Genomic DNA, 18,308 nt, shown 5'->3' with positions numbered 1-18,308 from the left:
TTTTAAATGCAGTTTTGCTTAGATTGTGCCAGAGCAGGACCTATATAATTGATATAATTGTTAATGTAACATAATGTAATGTAACGTAGTGTAGCGTTATGTTATGTTATGTTATGTTATGTTATGTTATGTTATGCAATAATGCAATACAGTATAATAATGAATGCAATATCAGTGCTGAAAGGAGCCTCACAGACTGTCCAGCAGCTTTCTCTGGGGCATACCAGGCATGCTGCCAGGCTGCCAGTACAGCTGTCACATGCACACATTTGCTGACAGAGCAAGTAATAACAACCTTGTGGATGCCTGGAGGAGAAGCTCTCCTGAATTCATAAGCCAGAAAGTGCACCAGAAGTGGATCCTCCATTGCCAAAACATGCAAAAAGAGACTCTCATGAAAAAGAGCATTGCAGTTGCCTTTTCTACTTACCTTTCACTGCTAGCTGCTTTTGTGTCAAGAAACAAGCTGATAGCCAAGGATAGTGGTGATCTTGTTAGCCTACAGCAAACTTGCTATGATTGCCATGGTGGATACTCATCTCTAGCACCCATGTCATCCTATGGAGAAACTGATTTCCATCATTCTTAATGAACTCTTAGTCCTGAATTCAGCTTCCTAGGAGTGTACTGGCAGGTAAGCATATCAGGTAGGTTAGGGTGGAGCTAAGCCAGGCTGGGTGGAAACTAAAGACTTGATGTTTGGCTTCTCAAGTGTAGAAGCAAAGGATAGAAGACAGTGGAGAAGACCATGAAATTAATGAGCTTGTAGCCCAGCTGATAATGACATTCAGGTAACATGTCTATTGGCTTGTATGTCTTAGGCTGCCAAGCACACATAGGTGCCAAGTATACCAAGTATGCTTTAGAGAAGCTCTGAATTCCTATCTACTTAGTGTCATAAGACTGTACTCTGAGTCTTGTTGTTTTCTCTCACTGCTGTTAGACTACAAATGTCATAAAACTCTTGTTATTATTTAGGCCTTTAAATGACTATCTTTATGTAGTGTTAAAAATATTATGAGGCTTTTATGCACAAAAGAGCCCTCAGAGTAGAGATGGTTTGGTAAGATAGGTGAGATGGAATATCTGTGCTGAGGTGTGAAAGGAGCTTTGTTCCTTCAGACGTGAATCTGCAATTCTTGCCTTATGATCTGAGTTAACTGACCATGCAGAATTCCTGGTGCTTGGAAGATAATCCAGTGTTACTTTCCAGAAGTGGAAGAAACCCAGAAGGAGTACTGTTGGAATGCCAAATTAAACTATGAATAATTGATAGTCTCAAGCAGCCAGCTCCCACATCCTGCCCACTCTCCCATCAGCTGTTTCTCCAGAAAGGGCACAGCAAGGAAAACATACACTTTGAGCCTGGATATTTTGGAATCAAGACTTCACCATCGCACAGTGCCTGCAACAAGCGAAGTAATGCAGAAAACTGGAAACGAGAAGATGGACACAAAGAATTTAACTTGCTGAGTCGTTGTCCTTTGAGTGAACTTCAGAAGGAGGGGATTGCTTACAGTAGCACAGAAAACAATACAACATAGACCACTGATTCATGTGCGTCTGTTACTGCCAACATCTAAAATAGCAGCAATAAATCAGTGCAGTCCATTCTCCACAAGCAAACTTTACAGGGGAATCATTTAACTGTGTAATCATGGTCCAGATAGCAAGGCAGACCTCAGCATATAGGTTTTTGGGCTGTTTTGTGGTCATTTTACAGAGTATTGGTGGAAGGAGCAGAAAACGAAAAGGACTGCAAGTCTTCTTCCTTATCCTAAACAAGAAGATATTACTAGAAATATTGTTTCCTCTAGAAGAACAGTATCAGCCAATAAACATATAAACTGTCCTGTCTTGTTCAGAATCACAGAATCACAGAATTACAGCTCAAAGCGCCCCACATGAAGTTAGCAAATATGGCAGAGGGGGCATTAGGTAATATCTCTTTTTCTAGTGCATACAGTAGGAAGCATTTGCCCAGCTCCCAAGTATAGCTATATAGCAAAACCTGGTGATTAATGCACTTTGCCTTCTATACTAATTATAAGTAAAAATGCTTGGTATGTTTTGGCATGGTAGATCTTTTTGATTGGTTCTTTTAGATTGGTTGAAGAAATCTGAGCAAGCTGCCCAGAGGCTATCAGGGAGGCAGAAGACTAAAGGTCATGCTCTGGGAAGTGTTGCTTTGCAGGGATGTTGCTGCACACATGCAGCAAGAGCAATTGCCTGAATTGCTCTTTTCTTTCTTTAGGGCTGAACTCCCTTATAGGAAAATAAGGAAAGATCCATGGCTGAGGTGGCCATACTTGTTGTCCCTCACCTGACAGAGGGACACAGTGCTCAATTTCCTTGTAGTGCACTCGAGTAGACTAAAGCTGAACCACAGATGAGAAAAATCAAAATGAAGGAATAGGGAAGGAAGAGGTAGGCTGTAAAAGGAATTAAGTAATACTGGGATGTGGTGAGAATGGTAAAGTGGAATAAAGCACACTTACAGTGTTTCTCATAAACTTTAGAAATATTCATACAATTGAAATTTCAGAAATAAAATTCAAAGTACCAAGTAAATAAATAAAATACCAAAGTAAGAATGCTACCTACTTTTGTCACGTTGCAGCTGCAGTGCTGTGTAGCTATTCCTTTTACTTTTGCAAACCTAAATCCAAAAAGCTCTTTGACTCTGAAGTTCACCATTCATTTTGCACTTTATTCTATCACTGCTTGCACATGTCTTTTATTTCTTCATGCTGAGTGGAGGGAATCGTCTGCTTAACTAAGGACTTAAAGGGGTAGACCTTGTTTCAAAGATGCTTGCAGATATGCACTGAGTTTATACTGGTGACTTTTGTGACAGTAATTTCTGGGTTCGAATTTCATCTTATTGACAAGACTTTTATCATCTGCAGCACCAGAGATACTACGAGGATGTGCCTATGGCCCCGAAGTGGACATGTGGTCTCTAGGGATCATCACCTACATTCTGTAAGTGCAGATGTCATAAGGTGGTATGCAGCTGCCTCCTTTGTTTTAAAAAAATCACGTATGACTTTATGCACTACATACTATGCACTATGTATGAGCAGTATGTGCGAGCTGTGCTGCTGGAAAACGAAGAGATGCTAAACTTGAGCTATGATATTTCTAAAGTTGTATAAAGAAGTCAGATGCTAAGGGAGCATGGCAAAATATTCAGATTACATATTTGATGAATATAACATTTCATCTTGAATAGCAGCAAGGTCTGTGCAGAATCGTACTACTAACGTGAATGAAAAGCAGTCAAGCTGCTGAAAGCAGAAGGAAAAAAAAGGATATAAATGTTAGAATGTGTACATTTTTTTCTCATTCATACAGACTGTAAAATGTACCATAATTTTAAGTAGCTTCTCGATTACAGATGGGGCGCACAAAAGCTAAGGTGCATGCAATAGCTTTACAGTGCCCCTGAACATTCTCAAAGACACATTCCTGTGTCAGCCACTGATGCTGCCATGCCTCTGCAAGCATAGATTCAGCCCCATTTTAGTCAGAAAGCAGCAGACAGCCCTGAACCATGTCTTTGCAACAGTCTGATTGGTTAAATGATTAGTGTTGAAAATAAGTGTTCCTTGTCGTACAAAATATCCAGAGATTCAGCTGTTATCTGTGAGCATACAGAAACAGCATACTGAAATTGCAAATGTAGACCAACATTTTCCAACAGTTGCATCTAGAGGTAAGCATTTATGGCTGCATTTTAATATAGCTAGTCCCAATTCAATTGCTAAGTATTGCAATTATGTTATTCTATCAGTGGAATCTTTCAAACGAAGATCTTTGATAAGGGAGAATTATGTCTTTTGTATTGGCACTTGTCTTCATGGGAGAATGAATAACTTCATTTATTCCCTTGGCAACACAGATGCTAAGCTGGCTTATGTAGTTGTATATGATGCTAGCAGGATGCCTTTTATAGGAGAAAAATGGGATTTTGCACATACACATTAAAAATACAGAAGGTTTTCTATATTTAGGCCCATTTTCTTTCCCCTTCTAGGACTCACTAACTGTGTCCCACAATTACAATGCATAATAATGCAATTATTTTCTTTCTACCTTCTGGAAATAATTATATTTTCTGGGATTTATACAAGAATTACATTTAAGGGTATATAAAAACTCTGATGGAAATAATAGAAAACATCCTCTATCCATGAGCTTCAAATAATTAATGGCTCTCATTTGTCTAATAAAAAATCAGCTATAGTATTTCTCTAATGTGTCAGGAAATGCATACGTGTCTTAATGATGAGTTTTGGAGGCCATGCTTTCCGTCCTTGTCATTTTTTGTTACAGTTTTGTTATCTTCACTTTCTAAATGTGAATCTTTGTCTCAAGGTCTGTTTTACATCTCAAATTCTGCCTCTTCTTTATACTCAGTGTCCTAATAGTGCTAACATAGTTGTAATTCCCACTTTTATTTCAGCTCATACCGTTTATTTGTGTAAAAGTTGAAGTATCTTAGAGCTGTGAGGTTAGGCACAGGCCCTGCTGTCATCCACAACATGGCCACATTTCAGGCTCAAGGTTGAGTTTGGTGGAAGAGTGGGTTATTCATCCAATTGACCATTTCTCGTCAGTTCTAATGGCCCATACTTAACAGAGAGATGTGAGATGTAAGATGTAAGCATGGCTGTCTCTGAGATGAGAGAAGTGCTTTTCCTCTCCACAGATATATGAATTAAGGCGTGGGCTTGCCTGACTACTGAATAATTGAAGTATAGATTTTGTGCTTGAAATTGAGAGCCTTCTTTAAGCAAATCTTCCTTTTGGGTGTAGTCAGGCTCCAAGTGAAATCATATACCAGATTTCTATTACACTATGTGGAGTGCTATTTGCTATGCACAGCCTTTCTACCTCTTCCAGCTGTTCAGAACATGCTCCCAGGCTTCATTAAATATCTGCACTGGTGCAAACAAGCATGTGAGCTCCTGCTGTGCAACACAACAAGAGCAGATAATCCCCTGCTTTTCCTCCTGGTCTTCTCATACTTCCCCATCAAAATACTACTTGATCTACAGGAGTAGCCAAACAAAAAAGGGTAGTATTGTGTTGCACTTGATTGGCTCTTCTGTTTATCTTTGTTACATTCCACAGTTGTATTCTTCCAGTTAGTGTAAAGCTTTGTAGATCAACATTTCTGAATGTTTAGAAAGCTAAGACCAGAAAGGCATCTTCACAATACCTAATTTATTAATCCTGCAGCCTAAAGGACAATTTTGCATGTCCCAGTTTCATATTTTAGCAGGAGGAATGAGCATACACACAGTCCAAAAATATACGGTTGTCTGTTCCCCTAAAATGGAGCAGGCTACCTTAACTAAATGGAGTTAACTACCTTGCTACAGAAGATGTGCGTATAAACCTCTGTCTTCTCACCAGTACAGACTTTATGTATCAGGTGATTAAAACAACTTTTGACCCATACTTGATAGAACAGTGACTCTGATTTCAGAATTCCAGGGAAGTCACATTTATAATTTTAACGACAAAGAGGGATAACATTATGCATTTGCTACATAACAGTCAACAAGTATGTAGGCTTTGTTTATAGTCAGGATTGCATGGATTGTATGGATAAAGCTGTTTTGTGGTTTTTTTTTTTACCAGCAGACTGAAAAGAACACAAAGCTCTGTGGTGCTTTGTGTTAAATTTGTGGTAAATTCTAATTGATTTTGAGCCTTGTTACACTGACTTTTCTTTATTGTATTGATAAATGATTTAAAATGAATCAGCATGATCCTGGTATAAATGAAATCGAGAGCAGCCATGCTGGATTTCACTGACTTAATTTATCTACTTTGAAACTAAATATTTAGTTTTACTGACATAATATGGCATATTGCAAATGATCTGCCTAATGAAATGGAGACTTTTTGAGAAGTGGAAGTGTATCTGTAGGAATTCTTAATTAGATTACAGTGGGCAATAGTAGTGAATTATGATGAAAATATTTTTAGATGTACAGAGACTCACTTTAAAGACTTCCAACACAGTCAGAGCAAGCTTTAAGTACAGTTACACTATATGTAATTACATTATTACACTATATGTAATCAGTTACCTGGTAACCAGAAGCTAATTTTGTCTGAACTATTAGTGGTCCGACAGCTGTAATCATGGAGATACTCCTTAGGGAAAGGAGCCAACCTGAAACAAGCTCAAATATAGTTCTGAGAAAGGCAAATGGAAGGGAAGAGGTAGGATGACCATGACTGGCTCCCAGCTACTGAACTCCTGTATTTGTAGACTGAATCCTTATACTATAAGCCATCTCTGTCAAACATGGAATTGAGTAACACATCCAGAATATGCTTGTGGTAGAGAATTTTTCCTCTGCATCAGTGCAGTGATGCAGCTGTTCAGGCTGAATACCACTCTCAAAAAAACACATTTGTTCCTTGAACATCTGTCTCCTTTTTCAGGGCAGTAAGCACACTGATTGACTTTAAAAATAAAAATAAAAACAAGTTAAAATGTAAAGTTACCTAGATTTCAATCTGTTGTTTTGCAGTTTCCTGTTATTTTCCTATAATCGTCTTGTTGCTTGTTGCATTTTCCAGGGACAGAGTAGTGGATAGAATTTTTGTTTAGCTCAGAAAACTTATGAGTTGAAAAGGTAATTCACTTTGAAGCATCTGATTATTTGTGGAGGCGTGATTGAAAAGCACAAAAATGTTGTTATATAATAGACTGTAATATACATAATACAGTAGAAACTATTTCTATCAGTTTACTTTCCCTGGGATCAACAGTGCGGATCTGTCAGGATCTATACTGTTCAGTATTTTCATAAATGCACTCATTAGTGTCATTGCAAAACTTCTTTACAATGCTTAAGTTACAAGATGAGAGCTGATAATGAAAAACTGCCAAAGGTTTTTACATTACTGAATACTTGAATGATAGAATGAAAGAATGTACAATGGTAACAATCCAAATTTGACTATTTAACTAAATAATTTCAGTGCTTTCAGCCAGAGATCTGCAGAAAGAATAGGTGCAAGAAAGTGATTTCTGGCATATAGAAGGTAAATGGAGATCAGCTTTTTGCAGTTTTTCTCGGGAGCAAGTGTGGAGGTCAGTGAATGAAAACGCTCAGTGGGATATTTCAGCCAAGGAGTGAAGATAGCTCTGATGTGCTTGACCACAGGATAGAATCACAGAATCATTAACTTCGGAAAAAACCTCCAAGATAATCAAGTTCAGTCATTAGAACATTACTGCCATACCCACTAACCATGTCCATTAGTGCCCTATCTTCACATTTCTTGAGCACCTCCAGTAACTGTGACTCCAACACCTCCCTGGGCAGCCCATTCCAATACTTCAGCACTCTTTCTGAGAAGAATTTTTCCTGATATGCAGCCTGCACCTCCGGTGGCACAACTTGAGGCAATTGCCTCTCATCCTATCACTGTTACCTGGGAAAAAAGTCCAACCCCCACGTCAATGCAACCTCCTTTCAGGCAGTTGTAGAGCAATAAGGTCTCACCTTAGCCTTCTCTATTGTTTAGCAGACTAAACAATCCCCGTTGATGCAGCTGCTCCCCAAAAGACTTGTGCCCTGAGCCTTCACAGCTCCATTGCCTTTCTTTGGACATGCTTCAGGGCCTTGATGTCTTGTAGTGAGGAGCCCAAAACTAAACACAATATTTGAGATGCACCCTCACCAGTGGGAGATGATCACCTCCCTCTTACTGCTGTATTTCTGATACAAACCAGGGTGGCATTGGCTTTCTTAGCCACCTGGGCACACTTCTGGCTTGTGTTCAGCTAGCTCAAAAAATGACTGGAAAAACTCAAGAGACTAAAGATCCATGGAAGTTGAATCCTGAGCCACAGCTTTTGTACTCCTCATTGGACATCTGACTTGAGATAGTTAGAGGCTGAAGGGCTTAAAGAAGTTTTGGTATGACATTTTATAGCTACTTTTACGTTAAGTCACTATATTAATTGTTCCAATCACGGATAACTGATAGTGGAAGATACTCAGTTTGATCAGCCTTTGCCAGTGCTTGTGAATGCTTATAGCATCACTTTGGTTTGCTGTGTTGTATGCATCCTGGCCTGGTTTCCCATTGTGGGGCATAGGTAATGAAGATGGGAAAGATCAATCAGGAGCTATTTATAGCAACATAAGACCAAGTAATGTTTGATAAACTTATCTCTTTTTTTGTCTTTGCAGACTTTGTGGCTTTGAACCATTTTATGATGAAAGGGGAGATCAGTACATATATAAGAGAACCCTGAACTGTGAATATGACTTTGTGTCCCCCTGGTGGGATGACGTGTCTCTGAATGCCAAGGATTTAGTAAGTAAAACAAAAATGAGAGTGCAGAATCTTTTGCGTTATACCTATTTGGTTACTTCCTCAGTTCAGTTATTTCACTGACACTGAAGATATAAATTCTCATTTCCATTCTACTTGTACAAACAGTATCATAAAAATGCTTGCATTGGTGTGTTTATTAAGTATTTCAGGATGTCTCAAGTGAAAGCCATTGTAGAAATTCAGAGTATTTTTTAATTAGATTTGAAGATTTCATAAGCTAAAGAAAGCACCATCTACTGTCTTTTTGTCATCAGAAGTCAGACAAGCAGCAGCCTGCAGCAAAACAATGTGTTTTTTGTACACAAAGAGCTTTGGTCCAAACTGGTTTCTACCATTTTGCTATAGTAAAGCTCACAGTTTCACTTTTGAACACTGTGTAACAAGCTTCAGATAAGGATGGAAGCCATGGCTCTCAAAATTCATGCTTTGAAGCATGAATCCCAGGCATCCATACAGACTGGAAGGAGCAGTCCTTGAGAGCAGCCCTGTGGAGAAAGACCTGGGGCTCTTGATAGATGAAAAACTTAACATGAGCCAGCAATGTGCCCTTGCAGCTCAGAAGGCAAATGGTATCCTGGGCTCCATCAGAAGAGGAGTGGCCAGCAGGGACAGGGAGGTGATTGTCCCCCTCTACTCTGCTCTTGGGAGGCCCCATCTGGAGTACTGTGTGCAAGTCTGGAGCCCCCAGTACAAGAGAGACAGAGAGCTGTCGGAGAGGATCCAGAGGAGAGCCACAAAGATGATCAGGGGATTGGAGCACCTCCCCTACAAAGACAGGCTGAAAGAGCTGGGCTTGTTCAGCCTGGAGAAAAGAAGGCTGTGGGGTGACCTCATTGCAGCCTTTCAGTACCTAAAGGGAGCCTACAGAGGGGAGGGGAATCAACTCTTTGAAAGGGTTGATAACTGTAGGATAAGGGGAAATGGTTTTAAGTTGAAGGAGGGGAGATTTAGGTTGGACATCAGGGGGAAGTTCTTTACTATGACAGTAGTGAGGTGCTCGAACAGGCTGCCCAGAGAGGTTGAGGATGCCCCGTCCCTGGAGGTGTTGAAGGCCAGACTGAATGGGGCCCTGGGCAGTCTGGTTTAGCATTGAGTGGGGAGGTTGGTGGCCCTGCATGTGGCAGGAGGGTTGGAGATTCGTGGTCCTCGAGGTCCCTTCCAACCCTGGGCATTCTGTGATTCTGTGATTTGCCTAGCTTTACCTTTTCAATGGACTCACAGTATGTACATGCCACAGAGGCCACTCCCTTGCTCCTATGTCAGGCACTGTCAGGCCACTGCTTAAAAGCTCTTTGTGAGGAAATTTCACAGAACCTGAAGTAAATCCACCTTTCACACCTGGGCTTGAAGCAGCAGTGGACTGTGCTGTCACTTGCAATTCTCAGAATTTATATAGGAAGGAAATCTGCATCAATGTACTGCTGCTAAGTACTGTCCTTACGCTACTTTACTCCATCTGCATCCTTAAAAATATATATAAAATAAAATAACCTTTCCAGAACATGCAGAAAACACCATGAAGTGCAGCTTGTCTGGACTTTGCACCCAGCAGTCTGCACCATCTCCATTCTAGAGATATGTCTACAGTACTTACCTCCCAGAAGTTTCCTACTCTTGCATTTGTAGATGTGCAGCCCTCCTGGTAATGACAGCAAAAGCAATAGCATAGATAGCATTAGCTTCAGAGAGGGCTACAAAATAAATACTTATACAGTACTTTCTAGTTCATGTTTACAAACGGTTATATAGTGACTAAATGAAGCATTTGATTTTTTACATATCTGGTAGTGATTACAGGGTGCAAGTCTGTACATGGAGTAAGGTTAACAGTCTACTCTATTTTGTCTTTGTGATGCAGGTTAAAAAGTTAATTGTTTTAGATCCCAAGAAACGCCTCACCACTCTACAGGCTTTGCAGCATCCATGGGTCACAGGAAAAGCAACAAATTTTGCACACATGGACAACGCACAAAAGAAGCTTCAAGAATTCAATGCCCGGCGTAAACTTAAGGCAAGTCTCTGGACTTAGTCTCTATTTTGACTTTGAAAGTTTGCAATAAAATCAGTAGACTACAGAGGTCTTGTAGACTTTCCAGAGTAATGTCATATAGACGTATTAAAGTTTTTTATATAAAATATCTGATGTAGGTGGAAAAGTCAAAAATTATTTAGTTAGTATCTGCAGCTGGCAAATAAAAATGAGATTTGATTGAATGCTTTACACAAACAAAACTGCCAAGAATATTAACATCTTTCCCCAAATCATTTCCTTCTTTCTTACCGCCCTTCCCTCCATGCATCTTTCCATCCATCCATCTATTCTTCCATCTGTTGGTCTGTCTTGTTTAGTACTGCTGGCTGTATGTTTGGAGTGCTGACAAGAATGAAAAAAATTCTGAGTGGTGTTTTCATGAGATATTCATCCATAAATATGGAAAGTACATAGTCTACCATATAAGCGTTTGATATATAAGCCCCCTACATTTTCTACATCTGTCAGTGCAAAGCAGGAATTTAACTCATGGCATTATAGTAGAGCCAGCATTTTGAACTCCTTATACAAGGTGTTGAGCTGTGATTAACAGGCCAAAACTTTACAAGTATCTGTGAAAGCAATTGTGGAATTATTTATCTGAAGATTAGATTCTGTAAAGCAAGAATGCTTATAAGACCTGCAGTGAGAATTTTGAGTCATCAGACTGCTCCTTTACTATCTAATCTACTTATCTACCATGAGAGGAGGGAGGAAAAGATTTATTATGTGTAAATAATAAATTACAGGTGATTGAGCACCTAACTGACAAAACATCAAGAAATTTTCTTTTCCCCTTGTCCTTTCTTCAGTTGTTCAAGATTTGTATCTGCTTAGAAAAGACTTCCAAGATGGCTTAAGCACAGGGATCATTAAGCTCAGCAACTAGAGTGAGGCTACCTTTGTAGCTCTGTGGAATAAGAGTAAAAAGCATCTTGTCTGTGAATTTTATAACCCTGTGCAAAATTAAATACACAGAGAAATGACCCTTAATTTTCATTTTATTCATTTTTTATAAGTTTTATTATAGTACAGTGACAAAGAGCAAAGAAAAAATTTTGTCATTTAGGACACGGAAGATATAATTCACAGTGATATTTTGCACGTGCAGAACTGGTGATATGTGTATTAACACTGTTCCCTTCTAAAAGATTTCTGTAGTCTAAGAGCAGGATTGCTGTGTATTCACCAAAGATGTCATGCAATCTTGTTATATTGAAATTATTCAAGAGCACTGAAAAGAGTTGTAAAATTAATTATTTATGAGTGAGCTGTTACATTCTCTGCCCAGAAGGTCAAAAAGAACAACATCCTCTCTCTCTACACTTGGAATTGATTCTCTACATCTTTTTGCACTTTTGATCACCAGCTGCCTAGTTTATTCAGACTGATAAAGTCAACAATTTTATACCTCTGTGCTTAGCAGATGTTGCTTTTTGTAAGGTTATTTCTTCATTGCTTTTTGCTCAAAGACGAAACAACCAAATCTCTAATATTAATAAGAATTATCTAGAGTTAACAGTTATTACAGAGTTGGTGTTTTATACTAACATATTTATATAAAATGAGCATTAAGTATTTAGATAATTAATTCCTACCCATAAAAGTAAGAACAAAGCAGTAAACCAGCTAATAAGGTTTAATTGTGTTAATAATGTAAGAATAATACAAAATTACCCTCTCTGTCCCAATTAGAAGACCAGTAGCAGGTTTTCTTTACATAAAGGAACATTGTTACAGAATAATTTGTAGAATCATAGAAGCAAAGAATATTCTGAGTGGGAAGGGACCCTCAAGGATCATAGGGTCCAGCTGCTGGCTCCATGCAGCACCACCTAACATTCAAAACGCTATGTCTGAGAGTGCTATCCAAACATTCCCAGAACTCCAGAGCTTGAGGCTGTGCCTACTGTCCTGGGCAGCCCATCCCATGCCCAAAACCCTCTGGTGCAGACCCTTTCCCTGAGCCCCAGCTGCCCTCCCCTGGCACAGCTCCATGCTGTTCCCTCGGGCCCTGTCACTGTTACACGGAGCGGAGCTCAGCGCTGCCCTCTGCTCCATGTAAGGAGTTGCAGCCACCATCAGGCCTCTCTCAGCTCCTTTGCTCTGTGCTGAACAAACCAGGGGACCTTGGTGGCTCTTCACATGTAATGTCCACCCTGCCCTTTGCCATCTTCTCTGTTGGACACTAACAGCTTTATGTCCTTCTTACATTGTGACACCCAGCCTGCACCCAGTGCTGGAGGTGAGGCCGCACAGCACAGCACAGCTGACAACCCCTCCCTCTCCTGGTGGCAGTGCTGGGCCTGGTGCACCCCAGGGTACGGTTGGCCCTTTGGGCAGCCAGGGCACGCTGCTGGCTCACGTTCAACTTGCTGTTATCCAGAGCACAAAGATCTCTTTTCATAGGCTGCACTCCCACCTGTTGTCCTACAGCCTGTACGTACAGCTGGGATTGTCCCATCCCACATTCAGAATCTAGCACTTAAATTATTACTTAATTTTAAAGTTTTCAGTGATTATTTGCTTTTTCATAGATTCTGTCGAATTTGTTTCATAAATATCCTCATGCCTAATGAGAGTAAATTACATTAAAATGATCTTGTTTTCTGAAATGCTTTCTAATGTGGATCCATATGATTTCCCTTTAAGAAGTCTTGACTTATTGACACTTTCAAAACTGCTGCCACATTTATTGGTGCATTTTGACTTCATGTTCTGTACTAGGTGACTCCTCGTTGATGCCAACTTCTTTATGGTTTGCTTTTTCATTTGCACATTGATTTTTTCCTTTTTTTTTCTTTTTTCTTTTTGTATGATTGCATCTCCAAACCATCACAAACCATCACAAGCACATTCCTTGTTATTCCTTCATGCATACTTACTTCTTCTGTGGTCCCTATGCAAATTGCTGGCCAGGCCAACAATAGCTAGGGTTTGTTTATAGATCAGTGTTTCTTCTCCTTACTTCCATACGTCTGGTTTTTTGCAGGCAATAAAAGCAAGGGCTAAGATAACTGCCTTAATATGTGTCCTCATGTTTTGACATTTAATGTGGTATGAGAGCCTGTTCCCCACATTTACTGTTTTATGTGTGTGTGTGTGCCTGTGTGTGTAAATATGTAGTTCGCTGCAAAAGTAATGCCTCCTATTTATTTCCTTGGAAATTACAAAAGATACAATGAATACAGTAATTCTGTTTGATAGAGCAAATTCTCAGCAACAAAACAATATTTTTCAGCATACTCACCACCATTAGCATTTTCAGCAGCAGTGAACAAGAGTCTTCATGCCGCACTCTTCAAAACCTGCACCAGTGGAGGTGACCCACTGTCAGTGTCACCACTGCTGAAACATGCCACCACAACTGTCCCACCAAGGGACAATTATCTCTGGTAAGAAATGTCTTATAAAAGTCTGGTAAAAAGACATCCACTGTTTGGTCTCTGTATGTGTTCAGCAAGCATCAGCGAATGTCAATGGGTGCAATTTTTTTTTTTTAATGGAAAAATTCAATGATACACCTTTTTTTCATCTGCAATTCCACATCAAACACCATTTTGTCAGGTTGTCCCTCTGCTGCCATCTGTCACACAGCAGCAAAATGGAACAGAATATGTGTGGGAAGGTTTAGCCTCTAACACCAACAACATCTACCTCTGATGTGGTCCAACATAAAAAAAAGAAAGGAGGTATTACTTTCAAACTAGCCCTTGTAAAATGTATACTAGAGATATCAACAAAAACATAAAACCAGTTGGATATGTGACTGTGTTTTTGTGAACTAGTGCATCAGTCTGGCTCAATAGCAATGGCTGCAGTTTTTAGTGAACTCTCAAGATGCTTGTCAGAGATTATTGATGAAATTTTATTTTTCCTATACTTCATCCTTGACAATAGTTGCTCACTAATGTCCAAATTGCCAAAAGTGATTATATGAATAAGGCGTGACTGTGAAGCAAGGGACAGTTATATCTGGTAAGAAATGTCTTATAAAAGTCTGCTAAAAAGACATCACATTTTTGAGTTGAGTATCTAATTGCAACTTCATGCACTGCATTATTAAACACGCAGGTAATGTATTCACATAACTGGAAATGGAGTTGTAAACATAAAATGAATATTTTTTTGCAGTCTTGAAGCCTTTTCTCAAATTCCTGTATGAAAACAGAAAGCACGGCAGGATGTTTTTTTCTATTCACAGGACAGTGTTCAGCCAGTGTATTACAGTGCATACAGTTACTTGCTATAATTTGAATTAGTGCTGCACTGCACCCTCCTCGTGCCCTTGTATCAGCCCCAACAGAGCAGATTGCACACTGCAGTTTGCACACTGCGAGCAATGGATGCACACCTGGCCCCTTGACAAGAAGTCACCACCAGTGGTGGGCCACATTACAAGCTGTGTTGGAATGCATGCAGCCTGCAGAACACTGCTTAGACATGCCTGGCTTAGTCTGTGTTGTGATGCGGCAGTCAAAGTTGGCAGTTCCAGGAAAGTCAGATGGATTACCCCTTTCCTATCCCAAAAGACAGTACACATCACTTCACTCTTGAAGGCTACATCTTGAATTTCTTAATTAATGGGGAATTCATATGTCACCGTTCCATAGACTTCTGCTTTGACTCTGGCCCAGTGGTGACACTATGTCTCATCACCAGTAGTGATACAATCCAGGATGCTGTCACCTTCACCCTTATATAGGAGGCATTACTTTCAGAATGGCCCTTGTATATATGCCTGTATGAATATATGTATGTGCATATGTAGATATATGTTTTCCTTATGTAATCAATGATAATAAAGTAATACATCAATGATAATAATCATTACGATTGAAAGGAGCTTTGTTTTTGCCATCTAACTTCAGAGCAAGAGGTCTGACACAGTTTCAAAAATAATGCTGTGTGTGCAGCTGAAATAAAATTTATATTCATGTAGGCCAACTTTGTAACATTATAAAAGCAGCTCTTTTAAACTGCAGTCACATACATCAGATAGCCTTCTAAATTTGTCCTGGAGGTATCTAGATGAAGTTTTGCTGAAGAACAAGCAGCGTTGTATTCTCAGCACCGTGATGCTGTGGCTACCACAGCTGTGATTCTATCGCTGTAATGCTGGCAGATTATATCCTTTAAAGAATGCTTGTATGATCCTGTCTTTCTCAGGCTGCAGTAAAAGCTGTTGTGGCATCAACTCGTCTTGGCAGCGCCAGCAGTCACAGCACTCATGACAGCAACAAGCCCAGCTGTAGTGCATCTCCTATCCGTGACAGCAAGCCTGAAGAGAAGTCCACTCAGGAAGCAGAAGCAGCTCCAGAAGAAATGTCTTAAGTCAATGCACTCCCTTATTACAGCTGAGATCTGTCATTTCATACACCAGCTAACTTGTCATTCAGCAGGACAGATTCATAAGCTTGACCTCTCTGGTTCTGCTTTGGGGTGCCAAATGCACTGCTGGTGATTCTACCTTCAATGCATGTGACTACTTATGAAAATAATAAACTGTTCCATAAGGCATGTCAAGGAAACCGTGTTATTTGCAGTAATGCTGGCAGGCAAAAATATGGGGATGAATAACTACCTACCATGATATGTATATTTCATATACATCTCTACAGTGTTTCTAGATGTTGTTTGAAACAAATACTATTTAATTCAGTTTATGGAAGTAAGTGTCTTCTGTATGTCATGATTTTCTTTGAACTGCTTCCTTCCATATTCATAATCCTATAGTAGGCAAAATGGAAGGAAATACCAAACCAGTGCTTTTAAAAAATGTTGTATGAAATAATGCTTTTTACCTGTAAAATTTAAAAAGTATTTGGGGATTTATATGCAAGAAACATTCCACTATTTCTGGGAAGAAGCTAGAATATTAGTTCTGCTGGGCATGAAAATGTATGTTCCTCAAGCTTCTGTTGAGAATGCCTTACTCTGAATTTTCGTGTTTATATACAACACTTTAATGACAACCGAAATTACTCAGCTTCCTGCTATTTCATTCTCTAGTAAAGCGTTAGCCAAACAAAATGACAGAGAAATGGGGGATTAAAGTAGATTTTTGGAATACTGTTGCATTTATTTGTGACTTTCTAAACTGTGCAGCTAGAAAACATTTTTGTAGGGCCTTTGAGAATAATCTGCAATTATACAAATTTTAAATGTTTGAAGGAAGCTATTCCACAATGTAGTGATTTTGCTCTGGGGAACCACTCTGGGAGACAGTTGGTGTTATCTACCTGCTTCCTAGATAATTTAACATCACAAGTAACCAGTTTCCACTAGTCAGTGCAACTAGTCCAAATTTTCTTGAGAAAGGACCTCTCATGCAAAATGCTCCACAAGCACAGATTGTTCATCCACTTAGAGCTCCTGTGTCTGAAGCTACAAGCTCTGTGCATGCAGCAGCTTGCAAAATTAGTATCAGTCTCTTCAGCTGTCTTGATCTTTGTTTGAATGTGACCAGTAGAAATTGAGAAACTACCAAGCATCAAGTATTTATGACTGTTTACATTTCTTTGATATCACTTTGATAGCATGGGGATTTCATGTTATTGCTATATTACAGAAGTGGCAAAAGGAACCTGATGTACAACATTGTCATTTGTGTTTATTAAACTTTCTGTACTAATAGTGACCTACATCCCTTATACACTCAAGATTCCTCTTTTGTTCTGTTTTTATTTTAAGGTAGGCCTTGCACAACTTGCCTTCAAAAGGTTTACCAGCTGCAAAAGTCACTGATAAAACATTCAGTAGCTACATTTCCTGAAGAAGTTAAAATAAAAGGTAGTAGAACTCTTGGCAGATGCGCTACATAAAATGTAATCTAGATTACTATAAGAAGGAGTACTTCGCTTGCTATATGAATGCTAATGAACATACTGTTCTAGATATGATTTACCCATTTCTTAAACCCCTTGACTTTGTGCTAAGTGTGATTGAAATTTGAAGCACGTGTGTCTGCCTCTTCTGGGTGATATACTTTGAGATGATTTGGCACTGTCAACTGGAGGAGCTGGTGGGGCAGGCGGCTGTTAAAGCGGAGCTGAGGGTTCTGCCTGAGTTTATTGTTCTGGCTGTTAGCAGGCCAACAAGACCCACTTACAGATTTTCCCTTGGAAGAATAAGCGCTTTGAAGAAGGCAATAGACACATTCACTTGACTTGCCTTTTACTATCTGTCTTGTCTTTTACAAAGAAGAAGGCACTAGAAAGAAGGGGCACTAGAATTAATGCATTTCTCAGCCAAAGGTTTCCTCTCTCACAGTGATGGAGGCATCCAAGTTCGTTGAGATTTTGGTGACATTTCCTCCTCCAGTGGTAATATTTGCTTCTGATCTGAGGAAATGGAACCGGTAGCACAGTCACAGCACATATGTGACTGCTTGAGTGGAAATATATTCTTCTGAAACATGGTGTGTCTGAGATTATAAGTAGTATAGTCTTAGCTGAATCTTAAATCCGTTTGTTGTTAAATTATAACGTAGCATATCATAAATAGGAACCAACACCATGCAACTAGAGACTGCTCTGTGACAGCATGATGTCGGGTGCAGCTCAGCATTCTGCATAAAGGCTCTGAGGCTTAAAATGTTTTTGCTCGGTTGACTTTCATTATCCTCAGTGTAAAACAATCAATGTCTGTGCTGGAGGAATTACCAGTATGTGGCTCAGTAAAATATTATGCCTTGTTTGTCAGTACTGTGCAGAAGGAACAGCAGCACGAGGGTGTATGCACTTACATGAGAAGAGGAACATTATGTGCGTTGTTTTTGTCTAGAAAATCACACCCCATAATTCAGACTTGAGAGTGGAGTACAACATTTGTGTCTTACACTGGATAAATAACAGGAACACACCCAGAAGAGACTGGAGGCAGGCCAGTTCCACGT

General features: G+C 39.6%; 1 protein-coding gene across 1 annotated transcript in view; it reads left to right on the top strand.

Annotated features, from left to right (window-relative positions):
* The window catches only part of CAMK4 (calcium/calmodulin dependent protein kinase IV), a gene marked incomplete at both ends in the record, with an annotated part of 151,545 nt that extends 135,800 nt beyond the window's left edge, over positions 1-15,745 (top strand). The window contains 4 exons of the mRNA XM_079548940.1: positions 2,910-2,985; positions 8,232-8,358; positions 10,238-10,390; positions 15,581-15,745. Of these exons, the coding sequence (XP_079405066.1) occupies positions 2,910-2,985; positions 8,232-8,358; positions 10,238-10,390; positions 15,581-15,745 (521 nt within the window). The remainder of the gene's footprint in view (positions 1-2,909; positions 2,986-8,231; positions 8,359-10,237; positions 10,391-15,580) is intronic.
* Positions 15,746-18,308: the final 2,563 nt, after the last annotated feature.

This window comes from Tetrao urogallus (assembly GCF_951394365.1).
Source record: "Tetrao urogallus genome assembly, chromosome: Z".
Taxonomy (NCBI): domain Eukaryota; kingdom Metazoa; phylum Chordata; class Aves; order Galliformes; family Phasianidae; genus Tetrao; species Tetrao urogallus.
This window is presented reverse-complemented; position numbering and strand designations above follow the sequence as displayed.